This window comes from Acartia tonsa, chromosome 12, assembly GCF_053477335.1.
Source record: "Acartia tonsa isolate MP-2025a chromosome 12, ASM5347733v1, whole genome shotgun sequence".
Classification (NCBI taxonomy): Eukaryota; Metazoa; Arthropoda; class Copepoda; order Calanoida; family Acartiidae; genus Acartia; species Acartia tonsa.
The window spans coordinates 47,023,043-47,043,551 of record NC_137271.1 but is presented as its reverse complement, the minus strand read 5'-3'; the positions used below and the strand labels follow the sequence as shown (position 1 = coordinate 47,043,551).

At 32.4% G+C, this 20,509-nt stretch overlaps 1 protein-coding gene across 5 annotated transcripts in view; it reads left to right on the top strand.

Moving 5' to 3' along the window:
• Positions 1–20,218, top strand: part of LOC145333055 (neo-calmodulin-like) — a 34,427-nt gene extending 14,209 nt beyond the window's left edge. For all 5 annotated transcript variants that reach the window (XM_080178200.1, XM_080178202.1, XM_080178203.1 and 2 more), the window contains 10 exons: positions 9,163–9,227; positions 9,666–9,705; positions 11,630–11,674; positions 14,583–14,606; positions 14,956–15,005; positions 15,754–15,789; positions 16,321–16,373; positions 17,431–17,486; positions 18,899–18,973; positions 19,515–20,218. In XM_080178200.1, coding sequence (XP_080034326.1) covers positions 9,163–9,227; positions 9,666–9,705; positions 11,630–11,674; positions 14,583–14,606; positions 14,956–15,005; positions 15,754–15,789; positions 16,321–16,373; positions 17,431–17,486; positions 18,899–18,973; positions 19,515–19,595 — 525 coding nt within the window. In that variant the 3' untranslated portion in view covers positions 19,596–20,218. The remainder of the gene's footprint in view (positions 1–9,162; positions 9,228–9,665; positions 9,706–11,629; positions 11,675–14,582; positions 14,607–14,955; positions 15,006–15,753; positions 15,790–16,320; positions 16,374–17,430; positions 17,487–18,898; positions 18,974–19,514) is intronic.
• The last annotated feature ends 291 nt before the right edge of the window (positions 20,219–20,509 follow it).

The window sequence follows — 20,509 nt, the reverse complement described above, 5'->3', positions numbered from 1 at the left end:
TCTAGTGCGATTCACGGTAAAATGTTTCTTCAGTGCACATAAATTCGCGAAACAGATATATTTTTCTTCAGTGAAGCTTTCCTGTCGCTAAAAAGTATTTTTGTATGAGTTTTTGTCTTCCATTATTAATAAAGAAAGTAATACTTGAATACTTGAATAAGATATGCACAGAACATTTAGATAAGTAAATCATGGCATAAAACTAATGATAATAACATCATTATTATATCTATTACTAGCGGCTTCGCCCCTTTCTTTGGGGGAGAATTTTTTTTTTTTTTTTGGGGGGGGGGGAGGGGGCCGACCCCACTAGTTTAATTTTAGTTTTAAAAAGAAAAAAAAATGAGAAGCTACCCTGTAAAGGAGAACCCGATCGGTTCTGCGGTTACCGAGATCAATCAGTACTAACAAACAGACAAACATCCTTTCCTTTTACTTTATTTTAAGGATACAAAGAAGTGCGAAGTCTGTCTGTATTCTGTTATTCCGTCTGAAGCTTAAGATCTCAACTACCGCTGAACCGATTGGGCTACTCTTAAGGGAAACATTCTACTGTACCTGCGGTGGTTCTAAGCTATTTTCTTAAAGGGTTGGGTATTGAAATTAGAACTACCAACCCTCCCCTATAAGCTTTACTCCACCCTGAAGAAACAATGAATCATAAACGATTTAAAGACATACAAACGGACATATGAAACAACTTAATTAGACACATAGACTTATTAATCAGGGGGGAAGGGAACAATGGACTGTTTATTACAATAGTCTCCAAAGTTTTATAACATCTTTGCTTGTTGGCTTAACAACTTTGGGGACTTTGATTGATTGGTTCTTTAACTTGAATCTCCACCAATCGAATCTTCAGAGGGGTAATTTTGTGTATCACCATTGGGGAATTCCATCAATTTATCGGCCATTGTCTAATTCCTGCTTATTAATAACTAAAATACTGTTTTTCTACTTCTTAAACAATTTCTTTAACCCTGGAATGGGTATAGGCAAAAAATATAGAATGTTTAGATGATCAATTCCATAATAAGGCCAATGGGAACTTAGTGCACATGCAATCCTACTATATTATTGGTTATACAGTGTACACATTTGGTACGAAAAGGCAGTTATTTGTTTATTTTATTTAATATGACAAATAGTAGAATTTTGTAGGAAATGGACCTTGGACAAAGTAGCTTCGGACAAAGTAGCTTTGGACAAAGTAGCTTCAGGACAAAGTAGCTTCAGGACAAAGTAGCTTCAGGACAAAGTAGCTTGGCTCAAGAAGATTAAATTGTAATAGTTATTTATCGCATCGTATTATAAACAGCTTTCCGCAGATATATAATGTACAATTTTAGGATTAAAACCAGTTTTTTTTTAGCTCCGAGGCATGAGCTAACAAAACTGGTTTTAATTTTATGATTGTACATTTCTACATTCGTGGATATAATACGATGCCACACATGATGTTTAGTATGGATTAGAACTGGTTCTAATCCAGCGGATATTAATCGGTTTCGAAGCCATACTGGAAAACCAATTTCTGCACTCATATTATGGATGTGACTAAATACATATAAACAAAAATCATCGTCTGCTATATTTTTTTTATTAATTTGGACGCATTTTTGGGTCTGCTTGACCATCTAAAGACATAAATCTATTATAGCTAGCTCTGCATAAATTAGTTTGAGTCAGCCCTATATATTGCTTTATTAATAAGAATATATATATGTAATAGACATCAGAGAGGGAGGGGACATTGGGCTGTTTATTAAACTACTCCCCAAAGTTTTTTAATAACTTTATTCAATTTTGATTGGTTGGTTTATTAAGAGGAATATCCAAACTTTATAAAAATTTGTATTCTACAGAAGGTGTAATTTTGTGTATTATCATTGGGAATTCACATCAATTTATCGGCCATTATCTTATCCCTTAAGATCCCTGCATATATATTATTAAGAATATTTATGTAATAGACACTTGGGAGAAAGGGAGGAAATTGGGCTGTTTATTACACTAGTCTTTAAAGTTTTTTAATAACGTTTTTTTATTTGTTGGCTTAACAACTTTGGGAATTTTATTGAATTTATATTTGTTGGTTCGCTAAGGAGAGTGTCCAAACTTTTCAAAAATTGTAATCTACAGAAGGCAAAATTTTGTGTGTATCGACAATGGGGATGTACATAATATTTTCGGCCATTGTCTTATCCCTTTAGATCCTTGAATAAACACAGTTCACTGCAAGCAACATTTGTAGAACGGAATTTCCCTCTCAAATATAAGATATAAAGCAAAGTGTCTTCAAGGTTATTTTTATTTTAAATAATTCCTATTTAAAAAAAACTGAGTTTAAAATTTTGAATTAGATTAAATTTAATAATTTTCCTATTCACTTTATTTTGTAAAATTGATTGCTAGAAAGATTAGGTATTATGTTATTAAATCCCTTTCCTCCCTAAGAACAAATTTGTTTGTTGAATTCAACCCCTCCCCCCTTCAGTGTTCCTAGTGGCTACTGATTAATATGTTATACAAAATATGATCAGAATTACTGGACCTACAAATATTCATTCATCATAATGGATATAGGATATACGTGGATATATTGACAGGGGAAAATTTATCATAAATTTAGATTCCTAATCTTGGTTAGTTCGTTCTTACAGTAGGAGGGAAGGGAGTTGGGGTAAAGTGGGTAGATGGGAGGTATAGCTTGTTTAACCATCTGGAATTATAACTTAATTGAGTACATGAAATTCTGGTGAAACATCCAAGTAATAATATATCTATTTTACTATGAATATCTCACGAAGACAATATCAAATGCTTTGTCTTAGTCTAACAAACACTAATCAAGAGTTTTTATGCTTGTTTATACAGGAAAAAGACAATGGTCGATAAATTAATGTGCATCCCCAATAATACACAAATTTACCAATTGTAGATTACAGTTAGCGGTTTAAACGTTAGGACACTCAAATTAATGATCCAACCAATCAAAATTTAACAGTTTACGAATAAGAAAACGTTATTATACAGTTTTGGGACTAAAGTAGTAAACAGCCCTATCTCCCCTCCCTTTATATTCTTTACGTCAGCTAAAGTTCTACCAAATTGTGGAAAAATATGCAACTCTTTTTATCCATAGCAACAAGATTTTTTAAAGCAATGTCTTTCTATATGAGCTGCTGTCATGGATGTAGTCATCCTTACATATGAATATCATGTTCAATATTGGGATTAGCAGAGGAACAAGTCCAGAATATTAAATCTTATAACCTTAACAGAGGTTCTGAAGGTATAAGACAATGGCCAATAAAATTTATATACATCCCCAATGCTAATGCACAAAATTACCCCTTCTATAGAATACAATTACTGGTTGAAACGTTTGGATACTCAATTTAATGAACAAACCAATAAAATTCTATAAAAGTCCCTGAAGGTGCTGAGCAAACGAATAAGAAAACGTTATTTTATTATAAAGCTTTTGGGACTAGTGTAATAAACCAGGAAGGGAGGGTGCATTGGGCTGTTTATTAAATAAGTCCCCACATGTAGATTGAATCAGTTCTGTAGTTATTGAAATTTTAAGCTTCAGACATTTAAACCTTACTACTTTACATAATAGAACTAGCGGCTACGCCCCCTAGAGGCCTCTAGGGGCACTTGAGGAGGGGACAGTCGAATTTGATAACCCAATTTCTTATTTTAGATTTTAAAAGAAAAAGTAAAAAAATAAGTTTTTGGGGAGGCGAAAAAAAAAATTTTTTCGGGAGGGGGGGATGCCCCTCCCCTAATTTTTAATTTTAGTAAAAAAAAAATAAAAAAAAAATTGGGGGGGAGTGGGATTTTTCATTTTTCGGGGGGGTTGAGGGTGTCCCACCCCCCAAGAAAATAGTTATATACCTTCCCGGGACCTATGAGAAGCTACCCTGTTAAGGAGAACCCGATCGGTTCAGCGGTTAGCGAGATCCATCGGTACAAACAAACACACACACATCCTGTTACTTTAGTATAAGGATTAACAAGAACAATAATGACCATAAGTAGTGCATAAAGCTACACACAACAAAACAGAAGTCTATCTCGATAAACAACCAGTTAAATTGGACCTTTTATGGACTCGCAAACTGACTCATATTATAGAGTAGCAGCCCTAAATCTGTAGATGATTCCTCGTATTATTAAGCTCTTCAAACTTTTCTTACGAGTCAACAATTTAAAGTAATCGATTTATTATTACTTGGATGTTGCACTAGATTTTCATGTACTCTAATAAAGTGATACTCACAGCTGGCTGAAATAACAATAACCCGTCCCCTCCCCTTATACTGGATGAACGAATTAACCAATACATGAGATCATTATTAGCAACCTTAATTGAAAATACATTTATCCACGTATTCTATATCCATTTTTAAAGTTAAAACCGAATTGAGATTGAAATTTTTTGGGAACTATTTAAACTTTTGTTATTACATTGAATACTGGTTTCATAAGGGATTAACTTGTGATTTATCTGGTTATAATTTTTTTATATTATTAGCAGCAGAGCTACTCTTTTACTTACTTTGTTATTCCACCAATTCCCCCTTCAAATGTAGATGTAGATGAAAGACATACTTACTTTCAATAAACTGTTTATAAAGTTGCTACACTTCCCAGATTATACCTTACTTGCGGTTACGCCCCTAGAGGCATCTAAAAAAACTTCAGAGATAGTGAAGGGGAGAGTCGACCTTCCCACTTTAAATTTTTTTTAAAATTTTGTAGGGGGTAATTATATTTTAGTATTGGTGGCGCCCTCACTGAATATAGTTATAAACCTTCCTAGGACCTAAGAGAATCTACACTGAAAAGGAAAACCATATCGGTTCAGCGGTTATCAAGGTCCTTCGGAACAGACAGACATAGAAATATCCTATTACTTTTATATAAGGATAAAAACGGTTCAAACTTATACAGATGAATTAATTGATAAAAATAATGAGATTAAACATTTTGACATGTGTATGTAATTCTAATTTGTATCTATATTTAGAGTTAATCTGGGGTAGCTTCCTTTATTTTTCATTGGACTATCCCCCCCCCCCCATCCCACTCACTGGGAGTATATGTTAACATATGTAGATAATTATAATTTATATCTATATTTAGAGTTATAATCTGGTGTAGCATCCTTTATTTTTCATTGTACAACCCCCCCCCCCCTCCCACTCACTGGGAGTATATGTTAACATATGTAGATAATTCTAATTTGTACCTATATTTAGAGTTATAATCTGGGGTAGCATCCTTTATTTTTTCATTGTACAATCCCCCCCCCCCCCCTCCCACTCACTGGGAGTATATGTTAACATATGTAGATAATTCTAATTTGTACCTATATTTAGAGTTATAATCTGGGGTAGTATCCTTTATTTTTCATTGGACTATCCCTCCCCCCTTACACTCACTGGGAGTATATGTTAATATATGTAGATAATTATAATTTTTATCTATATTTAGAGTTAATCTGGGGTAGCTTCCTTTATTTTTTTATTGGACTATCCCCCCCCCCCTCCCTCTACATATGTTAAGATATGTAGATAATTATAATTTGTATCTATATTTAGAGTTAATTTGGGTTAGCATCCTTTATTTTTTAAGGTTCGTGTTAGTTAGGTTCGTTTACCAAACATAGGTTAGTTGGTTAATATGTTAGTAAATCAGCAATTTACTTATTAGTGGTGTTAATACAATTAGTGGTTGAAACGTTTGGACACTCAACTTTATGAACCAACCAATCAAAAATTCAATAAAATTACTGAAGTTGTTAAACCAACGAATAAGAAAATTTTATTATCAAACTTTGGGGATTAGTTTTATAAAAAGCTTAATGTCTCCTCCCTCTCTGGTTTTGTCTGTTTTTTTTTATTTTTCTAACTGTAATATTATTAACTGTTCTTTTATAAATAAATAATTGTAGTTTTTGAGGTTGTGGAAGGCTTGGAGGAAGGGGACATTGGACTGTTTATTACACTAGTCCCAAAAATTTTATAAAAAATTTTTCCTTTTTGTTGGCTCAACAACTTTGAGGACTTTTATTGAATTTTGATTGGTTCGTTAAGTTAAATTTTCCAACGTTCAAACCACTAATCTACAGAAGGGATAATTTAGTGTATAATCATTGGGGATGTACATTAGTTTATCGGCCATTGTCTTATCCCTTTAGATCACTGGGGGTGGTCTTACGCTTGAGATATGAAAGATTGTGCCTTAATCTCTTTTATAGATAGATATAATACGTGGATATTATGACAGGGGAAAATTTATCATCACTTTATGTTTCTTATATGTACGTTATTAAATGGTCTGTTCGTTTATCTAGTTGGAGGGGATTGGGTAAAGGGAGTATCGTTATTTTAGCCAGCTGCAAGTATCACTTGAAAATGTCCAAGTAATATTATATCCATTCTTTTTTGGGAGATTAGTTCTTAACATATTTTGGCAGGATCAAAAGCAACTTCCAGGGATCTAAAGGGATAAGACAAATTAATGTACATCCCCAATGAAGATACACAAAATTTTCCCTGCTGTAGATAAAGATTAGTGGTTGAAACAAAGTATCATAAGTTGTTAAGCCAACGAATAAGAAAATGTTATTATAAAACTTTGAGGACTCCTGGACTAGTGTAATAAACAGCTCTCTCTCTCTCTGGGCAACTTCCCGTCATCCAAATATGGACCCCTAATAACATTTTAAGACAATAGTTATTTATCGCGTCGTATTATAGACAACTTTTCGCGATATTTAACATTTAATTTTTAAAGATTTAATCCAGTATTGTTATTCCGAGGGGTTAAAGGACCGGGCTAACAAAACTGTTATTTATTTTATGATTTTTATCTTAATATTCATAGAAAAATAACTAGAATTCAATGCTATACATGAATTTTAAGTTTGGCTTAGAATCGGTTCTAATACAGCGGGTATTAATCGGTTTCGAAGCAATACTGGAAAGGTAGTTGTATTCCGTTTAATTGACTATCTGCCAAAGTCAGATATACTGTCGGACAAACTGACATACAAAGCTTAGTTATAGAGTAGCTGCGCTACTAAAATGCATGACAATATATAGATAATACAAGAATTATATAAGAATTGATTAAAATATCTATACATGTTCTAAAAGGATTTGCTTTTCCCACTCTATATGCATGTCTTTTCTTTTAAATATAGATATTTGTTTTAAACGCTCCTAAATTGTATGTTATTCTATTAAATCTCAAACTCAAGATTCACCCAAAAGAGGATGTTTTAGAAATATAACAAGTTACAGATAAACGTACGGTAGATCCTAATTATAAAGTATCCCCGCTTCTATATATATTCTTCAAACTATTGAACGTTCTTGTTAATACATTGAAATCTTCAGCCTGTTAGTGGATATATTATTGCCTGGATCTTACATCAGATTATCTTGTACTCTAATAAAGTGAAACTTACAGGAGGCTAAAATACCAATACCATTCAGCAAATTTACCCATATCACCTCTACTACTGACCAATAAGTTAAGTCCATATTATCAAGCTAAATTGACAACAAATTTTCCCCTGTCAATATATCCACGTATATCCTATATCCAAACTATAGATTGTGAACGTCCTTGTTCATTGAAATCCCCTACAGCTTGTTTCACATTTTACATTCTGAATTATTTATTCCGTATGTTTCCAGGGAGGGAGGAGACATTGGGCTGTTTATTACACTAGTCCTGAAAGTTTTATATTAACGCCTTAACAACTTTGGACACTTTTATTGAATTTTTATTGGTTGGTTGAGTGTCCAAATGTTTTAACTATTAACTGTAATCTACAGAAGGGGTTATTATGTGTAATATCATTGGGGATGAACATTAATCTATCTGCCATTGTCTTATCCCTTTAGATCCCTGATTTATTCCGTATGTTCCAAAAACCTTTCATGTTGTTATAACATTCTTAAAAGGTGTTTCAACAATGTTGTCAAAATATACTTTTGTATTTTGTCGCAAAAATGTAATTTTAAAGCAAGCAATGAAGTAGGTTGGCTTAGACATTGAATATTTACTTCATGGTTTCTCCTTTGCTGGCAAGTCAAATTGACAACACAATTTCAATACATATATCCACTTATTCTATATCCATTATTATTAAGCAGTTATTTCTGAGCTCTTACAGGACAATGACATTCGGATGAATTTTTTAGCCATATTATATGAATCTATTCGTACGCTTAATGGTATTTAGAAAATATAAGAATAGAAATAGTACCTTTATTAATATAAGCAACATAGAGTATTTTATTTATAAAAGACTTTATAAACATTAAAAAGTCCCGATTTCAAATAGTACCTTTTTGTTGCAAATTGGAATGATTTATGATTTATTGTGTCACAACAGAAAATAGAGCAAAAACTGTTATAAACGAAGAATCTCTATTCTAAAGTATTAAAATGTTTATTAATTATTTGAGTAAAGTTCACACTTTTAAATGATGTTGAATATTAAATATTGAATATAATCGATTAATTGTAAAAATCTATTTTATAAACTCGTATAAGCATAGAATCTCTCACAAAAGGAAAGTTAGATGAAAATGTTAATAAACAAGGATGACAACATCCATAAAAACGTTGCTCTAAAATAAAAAAGAAGGTCAAACGAACAATAACTATTATAGAGTGTCAGAAATTGTGTGAACTTAAAAAGCAGAACATAAATTTATAGGTTTAAACAAACTTGTACATAAATTTGTTGCAAAATACAGTAAGGACTAAATGAAGGACAAACTTTCTTTTTAGGATTAAATTATAGACATGCTTCGCTCATTATATTGGACTTTATAGTCAGTAGTTTTGTTTGTACTTTTTTATGGAAGCTTTTTATATGTATTAGTGTGGTTTTAAGCTAATTATCTTAACTGCTCTCCCTCTCCCCTAATAGCTAAGGGTGAAGCAATTAGTTTTTTTGAGAATCAATAAAAAATAGATCCTTAAACAAAGTATAATCTATCTTTCAAAGAAGTTAAAGACTTATTATATTTGTTACATTCCAAATAACTGTTTAATTGAAAATTTACCTTTTTTTAATGACTTTAAAAGGACCATCCGAACATAATTTTTATTTTATTTTAGGTTACAGAAGGATTGTCCAAAGAAAAGTTAGAAGAATATAAAGAAATATTCTCATTTTTTGACAGGTAAGATTTTTCAAAGAAAAAGACGTTTGTGATCCAAGAATTACATTTTTCTTCGACCTTTCTGTCGGTCAAAGTGATAAAGTGACTGTTGTTAAAAAAAATTTAATGTAAAGGGGCGATGGGTAAGTCTTCGTTTGTTTGTTTATAACTTCAGGTCATGTTAGGTAAAGTTTTATTGGGTAATGGGAAGCACTGCAGAGTTAGTCAGATGAAGAAAAAATAATGCCCCCGCTATCATCTTTATTTCAATCTATTTTGAAGGGGAAAGGGGGGGGGGGGGGGGTAGTGCCCGACAGCAACTTTGAGAAACGTACTAAATCAATCTATTTTACAGTATGGCTAAGAAACTGATTATTATTCATATAATATAATATATTTCGTTTTCTTCTCCGCGCAAAGCTGTTCTTTAATAAGATAAATAACTTATTATTATTTTAGAGATGGAGGTGGAACGATAACTAGCGTTGAATTAGGACAGGTATGTTTTGCGTCGCAGCTACTCTAGAATTTTGGTATGTCTGTACGTCCGTCTCACCTCGTCAATTACGTCGTCTTTAAGTGCTAACTGTGCAAGGTATTTAGTTGCGCCTGATTTAGGCCAAGGCATTCAACACTTTAAGTCTACTGATATCCATTAATGTCACGCATCTCACATAATAGCTGAATTAAGTATTTTCAACTTCTTTAGTTCTGACACTTTTTTGAGCCGAGATTCAAACCAATTACCTCTCCGACGATTATAGGATGCGCTACACGTTAGGCTAGGTTTGCATGTCAGCCAAGCAGTGATAATGGATGTACAATGTGCAATTTTATTGGATATACTGTACACTATACATTGATAATGGATGTATTGTGTTGATATAAAAATGTAAGCAAAGTTTAACAGGATGATCCTTAAATGAATTGAAACTGAATATGTTTCAATTAACAAATTAGTCTCAAATTAACGTGTAATTAACACCTGAACTAAAAAAGAATGGGGACATAGTTATTTTATTTTTATGTAGAAGAAATAATTTAAAGCCCCCAAAAACCTTTAATTCCCCTCCCCCTCCCCCTCCCCGCCCCCCCCCCTTAAAAAAAATAGAAAGCTTAGACGTCCTTTTAGTAACATACATATCCCCAGGGAGGGAGAAGACATTAGACTGTTTATTAAACTAGTCTACAAAGTTTTATAAAAACATATTTTTTTTGGCTTCAAAATTTTAGTAAATATGATTGGTTAGTTCATAAAAAAGAGTGTCAAAACTTTTCAAGTACTAATTGTAATCTACAGAAGGGGTAATTTTGTGTATCATAATTGGGAATGTATATCAATTCATTAGCCATTGTCTTATCACTTTAGGTCTTTTACCTACATAAATAAACTAAAACCTGCTCTTGACTAATACTAAACTTCCCTTATTATTTTGCTTACGTGAACTTTCTTGACATACAGATAGACATCCTGTTACTTTATATCATAGAACTATCTAAACTGTTAACATTAAAAAGCACAAAAAAGTTTTTTCTTCAGTTGTTATGGCCCTGTTCTTTCTAAAATTAAGTTAGGACCTGTCTCGAGTTTGTGAAAGTTTCATAAGGAAAAATATATTTTTATTTTCAACATAATACACAATGGTACAGAGATAGGACATTGGATGATATATTAATCTAATTAAGAGTAGTGGGGTAGAAATCTAAAGGGATAAGACAATGGCCAATACAATTGATGTACATCCCCAATGATGATCCACAAAATTACCCCTTCTGTAGCGTAATATTCATGATTGAAACGTTTGATCACTCAACTTAATAAACCAACCAATCAAAATTCACTACAGTCCACAAAGATGTTAAGCCAACTAATAAGAAAACGTTCTTATAAAACTTTGAGAACTAGTGTAATAAACAGCCCATTGACCTCTCTCTTTCTCTGGGTAGTATATAATTTGTTTGTTTAGTACTTTATGTAAGGTTAGGTTGGGTTAAATTGGGAACTGGGTAGCCCAGCAGGTTGATTTACTAACATCTCTGAGCTACAATAAATCATTATTATCCACCCTCTTTTGTAAGAAGATTAATTTACTATCAATTAACGTATCGCTATAATTGATTCTTTGGCGGTTTCCCCCAAAAAGCCTAGTTGAGCACAGAACCCACCCCTCCTTATTTTAAAATAAATTCAAAATAAATATTGGGGGGGGATGATAGTTTTTCATTTGTTTGTTTAATACATTAGGTCAGGTTAGGTAAGGTATTATTGGGTATTAAGTAGCACGGCAGGAATAGGCCCCGTAGTGGTTAGGCATAAAAAAGCTACCCCCTCACCCTTGTTTTCAAATTATTTTAAAAAGTGGAGAGGGGGTTCTTTTTTCGATATGGAACTTTGAGAGAAAGCACCGATTTATCTTGTTCAGGTGATGAGAACATTTGGCTGGAATCCATCAGAGGGAGAACTACAGGTGGGTCATAACATTTATCTATCTATCTATATTTATATTTATCTATCTTTTTTTATCTAAGTATCTACAAACGTTTCAACCACTAATTGTAAGCAATAGAAGGAGTAATTTTTTATTACTATAATTGGGGATGTACATCGATTTATTAGCCATTGTCTTATCCCTTTAGATCCCTGCTGGAATAGACATTCTGCATAAAAGCATGTCGATAATATGTCAACGTTGACCATTTGTTCAACCTTGTTAAATGATAGCTTGTTGAACTTAAGGGATAATGAATAATTAATTATAATAATGAATAATGATTATGCAATTTATCCCTTTTGTTGATTAAAATTAATGGTGGTAAAGTTTAAACAATGCTAAACTGGAACCAACCAATTAAAACTAAAACAATTAATTAATCTTTGACCTTGGGTACCAGTGTAATTTACAGTCCAATGTCCCGTCCCTTCCTACATATAATCGATTTCAGCTATAGAAATTCTATTTTCAAATATTTAATAGTTATTTCTCGTATCGTATTATAAACGGCTTTCCGCGGATATAGAATGTACAATTATAAGATTAAAACTAGTTTTTTAGCCCCGAGTTGCCGAAGGCACGGGCTAAAAAAACTGGTTTTAATCTTATGATTGTACATTTCTGTATTCGTAGAAAACTGGATATAGTACGATGCTAGACATAGTTTTTTCGTATGGATGAGAACCGGTTCCTATCCACCGGATTCGAATGAATACGAGAAATAACATTAAATTCAATTTAACATTGAAATGAAGATTTCCAAGGGATCTTAAGGGATAAGACTTAAATTGATGTGCATTCTCAATTATGATATCCTAAATTACCCCATCTGTAGATTAAAATCAATGGTGGAAAAGTTTGAACACTGCTAGTTTTTATCAACCCATCAATATTTAATAAATGCCCCAACATTTTACAGTGAACGAATGTGTTTTAAAAACTTTGGGGGCCAGTATAATTTACAGCCTATTGTCCCCTCCCTCCCTGTTTTTCTCATTGAAATTGAAATATTCTAATTTGATAATATTACATAGAGTGATCAACACAGTTTAATTAAACATGTTATTTTTATTTGATAAGTCCAATACACAGTGTTTCATGTTAAAAAACAATCTTCAGTTGGTTATAAATAAAAAGACATGATGCTTTAATGAGCATAAGTTTTATACTGTTTATTAAAAAACAAAAGATGATTTTTTTCCTCAAGTGGAGGTAAGGAATGAGGGGGGGGGGGTGATTTTGCGTAATAAAAAAGGGGAAAGGTGGTGAGGTATTTAAATTTTACCATTTAATTATGACTAATGTTTCTTATTAAACACATAAAAAGGCAATATGTACTTTGTAGTAATGAATATTATGCATGATATATATAAAAAAAATTGCTATAATATGGCCATACAAGGTTAAGTTTGGTCCAGTAAGTACTTTTTCCGATGTATGCAGTGGTTGAGGACTTCATTTCTCATGTTGAGAGATGTTGTGGTTGATTTTGAAGCATGGGCAATGGAAACGCATTCTGTCAGGCATAATTGGCATTTCTTGAATTTTTGGTTGTAAGTCGTTGCAAGGGCTTTTATTGACCATTTTAGGCTGTGTGGCTTGTTCTGTTCTTTAAGCTTTAAAATGCAGTCAGAAAGCTTAGTACCATTGTTGTTGTGTCTAAATGAGTGCAAGTGTTTATAGTATCTGTTTTTAAAAGGTCCAGATGACAGCCCTATATATTGGTATTTAGTTTGGTTTGTTTCATCTGTGACAAGGGCTTTGTACACCAAACTTTCTGTAAGGCATTTTCCATCCAGGGGGCAATCTTGTGGATTTCTACAGTTGCAACCCTTTTCTGTAGGTAGGTTTGATTCACCCAGTAGTTTTTTGTTATGGCTTTGAATTATACTTCCCATGTTAGCCATTGTTGAATATGAAACTTTCAATGTGTTTCTGTTGTAGTATTTATGGAGTGGTGAGTTTTTAGGGAAGTGTTTGTCAACTAGCTTTAAGAACTCCTTAGCAATGTTAGTTTTTACTGCAGAGTTGTATGGAGGATTGAACCAAATTACTTTCCTTTTTCTGTTCTTTGGTAATATTGGGAGAATCAAAGTTACATTTATAACAGGGATCTAAAGGGATAAGACAATGATTGATAAATTTATGTACAATCCCAATTATGATACACAAAAATATCACTTGTATATAGATTACAATTAGTGGTTGAAACATTTGGACACTCAAATGCATAAACCAATTAATCAAAATTCAATAAAAGTCCCTAAAGTTGTTGAGCCAACGAATAAGTAAACGTTATTATAAAACTTTGGGGACTATTGTTAAAAACACCTCAGTGTCCCCTAAGTGTCAATTAACTAGAACATGAATAACGCAATCGTTTCAGTGGTTAGTAAGACCTTTGCAAAAAAACCTTACTTCTTTATATCTTTTACTAGCGGCTTCGCCCCTAGCCTCTAGGGGCTTTGCCCCAAGAGGAGATAAAAATAAATTTAGGCGAAATTCGTAAAAGGACCAAGGAAATCTTCTGCATAAAAAAAGGACCAAGGAAATCTTCTGCAAAAAAAAGGACCAAGGAAATATTCTGCAAAAAAAAATTGGGGTGGGGATTTTCATTTTTAGGGGGGTTGGGGGTGTCCCACCCCCCAAGAAAATAGCTTAAAACCACCACAGGACCGCTAGGTATATACCCTGAAGAGTAGAATCCAATCGGTTCAGTGGTTACCGAGATCTTAAGCTTCAGACGGACAGACGGACGGACACACAGACAGACATCAAGCTACTTTGTATTATAGATTCCCTTTATTTCATTATTGTTGTCATCATGTTATTGCGGCGCTACTTATATGTTCTTGTTAATTTGTTTTTTTTTCTGTATTTTTAGGAGTTGATAGCTGAGATAGACCAGGTAATAAGTTATAAATAAGTTATATCCTTATAATGAAGTAACAGGATCTCTGTGTGTGGGTCTGTTCGTACCGTAGGACCGATATGGTTCTTCTTTACAATGTAGTTTTTCCTAGCCCTGGGAAGGTTTATAACTATTTTGGGATGGTACCACCACCCTCCCGAGAGAAATACCCCTACAAAAGAATCAATCTCCCCTTCTCTTTAGTATCCCCCCACAGAAAAAAAAATATTTAAAAGAGCTTCTAGGGGACACGCTAAACAAACAGCTGATTCTAATATAGACAAATTATTTTTCAAAAAGGATAACTTTTGTTTTTTTTTTAATATAAAAAAATATTTAATCTTAGGATGGAAACGGATGTATAAGTTTTAACGAGTTTGTTTGGCTTATGACAAGGTAATCAGGGAGGGAGGGGACATTGGGCTGTTTATTACGCTAGTCCCCAAAATTTTATGATAAAATTTGTTCTTTTTTTGGCTTATTAAATTTGGAGACTTCTGATTTGTTGGTTCATTAGGTTGAGTGTCCAAACGATTCAACCACAAATTTTAATGTACAGCAAGGGTATATATTAATATATCGGCCATTGTCTTATCCCTTTAGATCACCTGCCTTCTGTATTTTACAATTAGTGGCTGAAACGTTTGGACACTCAAGTTATTGAACTAATCAATTAACCAAGTTGTTAATCCAACGAATGAGAATATTATTAAACTTTGGGGACTAGTGTAATAAACATCACAATGTCCCCTCCCCCCTGAGTATTTCTCGAAGATTGATCTTTTGATTTTATTTAAAAATGTGGATTAGGTTTAATCAAATTTTTAGTAACGATGCTACTCTATAATTTACTTTGTCTGTTAGTCCATCCGTCAGTTAGTCAGTCCATAACGCTATGGGAGAAATGTAATTTTAGATGTAATTTAGATAATTAAAGATAGACACCTGAATTTCAGTGAAAATTCTTAAGATATATGTTCATCTAGTCTATACATTTTTTTATTCGTATGACTTTCGGTCATGCTTCGAAAGACATAATCCTCATTATTTAAAGGTTTTCTAAGATTTTTTCCGCGCTTCGCTACTTATGGATGTTGCCATCCTTGTTTATTAATGAATTTTTTAAAATTAAATTAATTTTTAGAGAAATTCACGATACAGATATTGAAGAAGAAATAAGGTAATGTTTATTTTTCTTTCTATAAATTTAGTTCTGAACCGGTTTTAATCCGACGGGAAATCAATGGGATTTAAAGCCATAGCTTTACCCGTAAACTCTTGGGGCATAGATGTATTTCTAAGACTAAGTTTTTGTTTACAAAAGTAAAAAAAAATGAACAAACCTATATGATGGGGAAATTTAATATTTTGGACCGAGATCTTAATCTTCAGACGGACAGAAATCGTTCTGCTTTGAATTAAATACGTACTTCTTTTAATTATAGGCGGGTTTTGGGAAGTTGGTGTATAATCTAACAATTAGCGAAGCTACTCTATATATAATTCGAAAAGTCCTTCGAAACAACCAAATATCCGATGGATTAGATCCTTTTGTCAGCCATACTAAAAAATCATGTAGAGTATCATATTACAGACAATATTCCACGAATATTAAAGATGTTCCAACAAAACTGGTTTAAATCTTATGTATATAATATCCGCGGAAAGCTGTCTATGATAAAATGCGATAAATAAAATTTATTATGTTTAGGGAAGCTTTCCGAGTATTTGACAGGGAAGGACACGGGTTCATTACAGCTACAGGTGGTTATTAATTGTAAAGTAGCTTTGATTCTCCAGAGCTGGATCTTTAAATCATTTTAGTGGTAAGCCAGATCGGGGTGAGCCGAATTTCAGCCAATCACAGCGCGGCATTTCATAAAATGCTATGCTTTCATTGGTGGAAAGTTGGCTCACCCCGATCTGGCTTACCACTAAAATGATTTAAAGATCCAGCTCCGGGATCGAAAGGGAATAAGACAATGGTTAATTAATTGATGTTCATCCTTAAAACACAAAATTACCCCCTCTGTAAATTACAATTAGTAGTTCAAACATTTGAACACTAAATGATATAAAGGGCTAAGATAATGGCAAACAAATTTACGTTCTTCCCAAATGATGTTACACAAAATTACCTCTTATGTAGATTACAATTAGTGGTTGAAATAATAACATATCTTAATAAAAATTTATTAAAAGTGTCCAAAGATGTTAAACCACGAATAAGAAAACTTTAAAATAAAACTTTGTCCTCTCTCTCCCTCATAATTATAGAGAAGCTTTGCTTAAAAACAGTGGTTTTTAAAATCATAAATAATAAGCTGCATTATATTAAAATAAAGAAGCCAGTGAAGTTGGAAGGTTTATTTGAAGGAAAACTCTTTTTTCGCCAACCTAGTATTACATTTTTTATCCTTCCTTATTTGCTACTGATTAAAATTACAATATGCTATTGTAAAAAATAATAAATATTTTGAATCAAAGTTTTGAACCCAGTAAAAGTGTCGGACTGATTATGACGTAACAAAAAAAATTAGCCAATGAGAGGCCACTATAAATTTTACCATTGGTCAATAACGGCCTCTCATTGGCTAATTTTTTTTGTTACGTCATAATCAGTCAGACACTATTACTGTGTTCAAAATAATAAATATTTCGAATCAAAGTTTTAACTGGAAAAAAAATTCTAATTGAAAATTCGTTAATTGTAAGCAAAAAATTGCCTATTCTCTTTCCACCAATATTTCACCATTAACAATGAATATAATCAAAGTATTCTTTAGTGAAATTGCGCTGCATAATTGTCCTTGTTTTTTAGATTTGACATCAGTTTTACAAAATCTTGGTGAAAAATTATCAATTGAAGAAACAGAGGTTTGTATCACTATCTATATATATCCTTGTATAAAAGTAACACGATGCCTATCTATCTATCTATCTATCTATATAAATATCTATCAATCTATCTGTCTATCCATCTATCTTTCTATTTATCTCCTAATATGTACTTTAAACCATAATACAAGTCCAAATTTAAATTTTAATTAAAATGAAGCAACCCACTCAAAAATTTTGCTAGTATAAGGAAATACTTAAAGTAACACCTGTAATATCCTTTTTTTATTTTTGTAGCGAACCTACTCAATAATTTAACTTGTCAGTACGTTTCCCTATGGGGGATATGTAATTTCTCAAGATTTTATGATTTTAAGTCTGATTTTATGATAATATTGTCTAAACTAATGAGCATCCAGTATGTAATATACCTTGTCTGTCAGTCTGTTTGTTATGCTGTAAAATATGAATATTAAAAAAAAATATGAAATACTTGAGAAAGGTTTTAACATTTTTTGTTCTTGATCTCAACCAATGCTTTATAAATCTTCTTATCCGTATTACCACCCTAGATCTTATGTGCTATGCTACTTAGAAGTTGTCATCCTTGTTAGTCTCTATATCAATACGTATTGTATTGTAGTAATATATTGTGTATATAATTTACACTTGTGTTGAAAACACTTGTTAAAAAAATTTTAATTAGTTTTCATTTAAATATTAGTTTTTATTTTACTCAATAGAGGCTCAGACATTTTTAAACAAATAATTGTTTTTCGTTCAACTTAAAATAAAGTATTATACCTCATTAAATTTCTAAATTTTGTTAAATTTTTAAAATTATAGATCTGTTTTCTAAAAATCAAATCAATCTTATAGGGAAAGAATAGCTAGTTTAAAAATGTTTTGTATAGATAATAAACAAATACACCGTAATTTAACTGGCCCTTAGACTTTAATTTTATTTTAATATTTATTTTTTAAGGACTATAAATAGTTTAGCTATCTTTATGTAGTCCAATTAGAGTCAAAATCAATTATACAAAGTAGAACGATGTCTGTCTGTCCATCTGTCTGTCTGAAGCTTAAGATCTCAGTAACTACAGAACCGATTGAGCTCTACTCTTCAGGGAATATACCTACTGGTCCTGTGATGGTTTTAAGCTATTTTCACGGGAAGTGGGACACTCCCCCCCCCCCACCAAAATAAAAATAATTTTGCTTTTTAAAACTAAACTAAAAAAGGGGGTGGTCGACTACCCCCCCCTCTCCAAAAAAAAATTCCCCCTAAATTTTTCTTTGAAATCTAAAATACAAAATATTGGGTTGATCAAACGCAGTTTGTTAGGGGCGAAGCCGCTAGTCTATAATAAAATACTTATCTATCTATCTATCTATCTATCTATCTATCTATCTATTTATCTATCTATCTATCTATCTATCTATCCTAGGAGTTAATAAATGAGGCAGACATAGATGGGGATGGAAATGTCAACTATGAAGAATTTGTTACCATGCTTTTTAAGGTTCAAATAAAAAAGTTATTTATAAAACAAAGAAGAACGATGTCTATCCGTCTGTCTGAAGTTTAAGATCTCGACAACCGCTGAACCGATTGGGCTCTACTCTTTAGGGAATATAGCTAACGAATGGTTTTACTCTTCAGGGAATATACCTACTGGTCCTGTGGTGGTTTTAATCTATTTTCGTGTTGATTGGACATCCACACTCCCCAAAGAAAGGAAAAATCCCACCCCAAAACATAATCTATAAAACAAAGTAGAACGATGTCTGCCTATCTCTATAACCGCTGAACCGATTAGGCTCTACTATCAAGGGAATTTAGCTATACTGGTCCTGTGTTGGGTTTAGGCTATAACCCCCCCCAAAAAAAAAAAAAAAATCGAACCCCTACCGCATCATGGGGCGAATACAAGGTTTGAATCCAGCGGATATTAATCGCTTTGGAAGCAATACTGCAAATAATGCTGAAGATTTAAATAACAAATAGACAGACAGACAAACATAATGTTAAGAGCGCAGCTTTTAATTTATTTTCTATTTCAGCGGCCACACGGCTCAATTTCAGCCGAGAAATTGGAGAGAAAGCGGCGAATGAGTATCATTATGGATGATAATATTGTTTAAGTTTTTGTGGATGGGATTTTCACCTCAAGAAAAATTGTAAACTCGGCTTCCAAGTTTTCCGCTAATCAGGAATAGTTATTTATGGCATCGTATTATAGACAGCTTTCCGCGGATAGTAATATAAAAAATATAAGATTAAAACCCTTAGGGGCTAAAAAGTATTAATTTTATGATTTTTATATTAATATTTGTAGAAAATTGTCTGTGATACGATGCTATACACGATTTTTAGAACCAGTTCTTATCGATAGGATATTAATCGGTTTCAAAGCCATACTAATAATAATACTAATAAATATTCCTATCGCAATAATTTCTTTGTTGATTATTATGACATATTCTATGCTCAAGCCCAGTCCAAAAGTATTGAAAAAACATTCAAAAAACTTTTAATTTAAATTCTTTTTTTTTAAAGGATCAGGGTTAATGGTATTTTCAATGCTCAACAAGGTACTTTTTATGAAGGCACAATTTTTTCCCATTTTTTTAGTATTCTTAACTTGCGGAAAATTGGAGGAAATATAGTTTTTCTTTGAATGACATATCTCTTAATTTAATCATTTATTTTTATTTAATAATATATTGACCCTTTTTTAATCACCTTTAATAAATATAATTTTTTATATTATGTTTTTTTTTTTAAACCGAAGCTTTTATATATTTAGGGTCCATACGTCCATAATTCTATTTAGGCATGTTAGAGTTGTCCTATCGAATTTGGCATGGTGCTTCTTGTAGTATTTAGGTACGGTTTAGAACGATTGGCAACTCTATAATCGTAACCAGATTGTCCGTACGTCTATTTGAATTTACTTATTTTTATCTTTCAAATTGCGCGAACGCGAGATACGACATTTTCTCTGCCACCATCGTTGTATCCTTAAACGCGCATATACGCACACAAACACACTCAC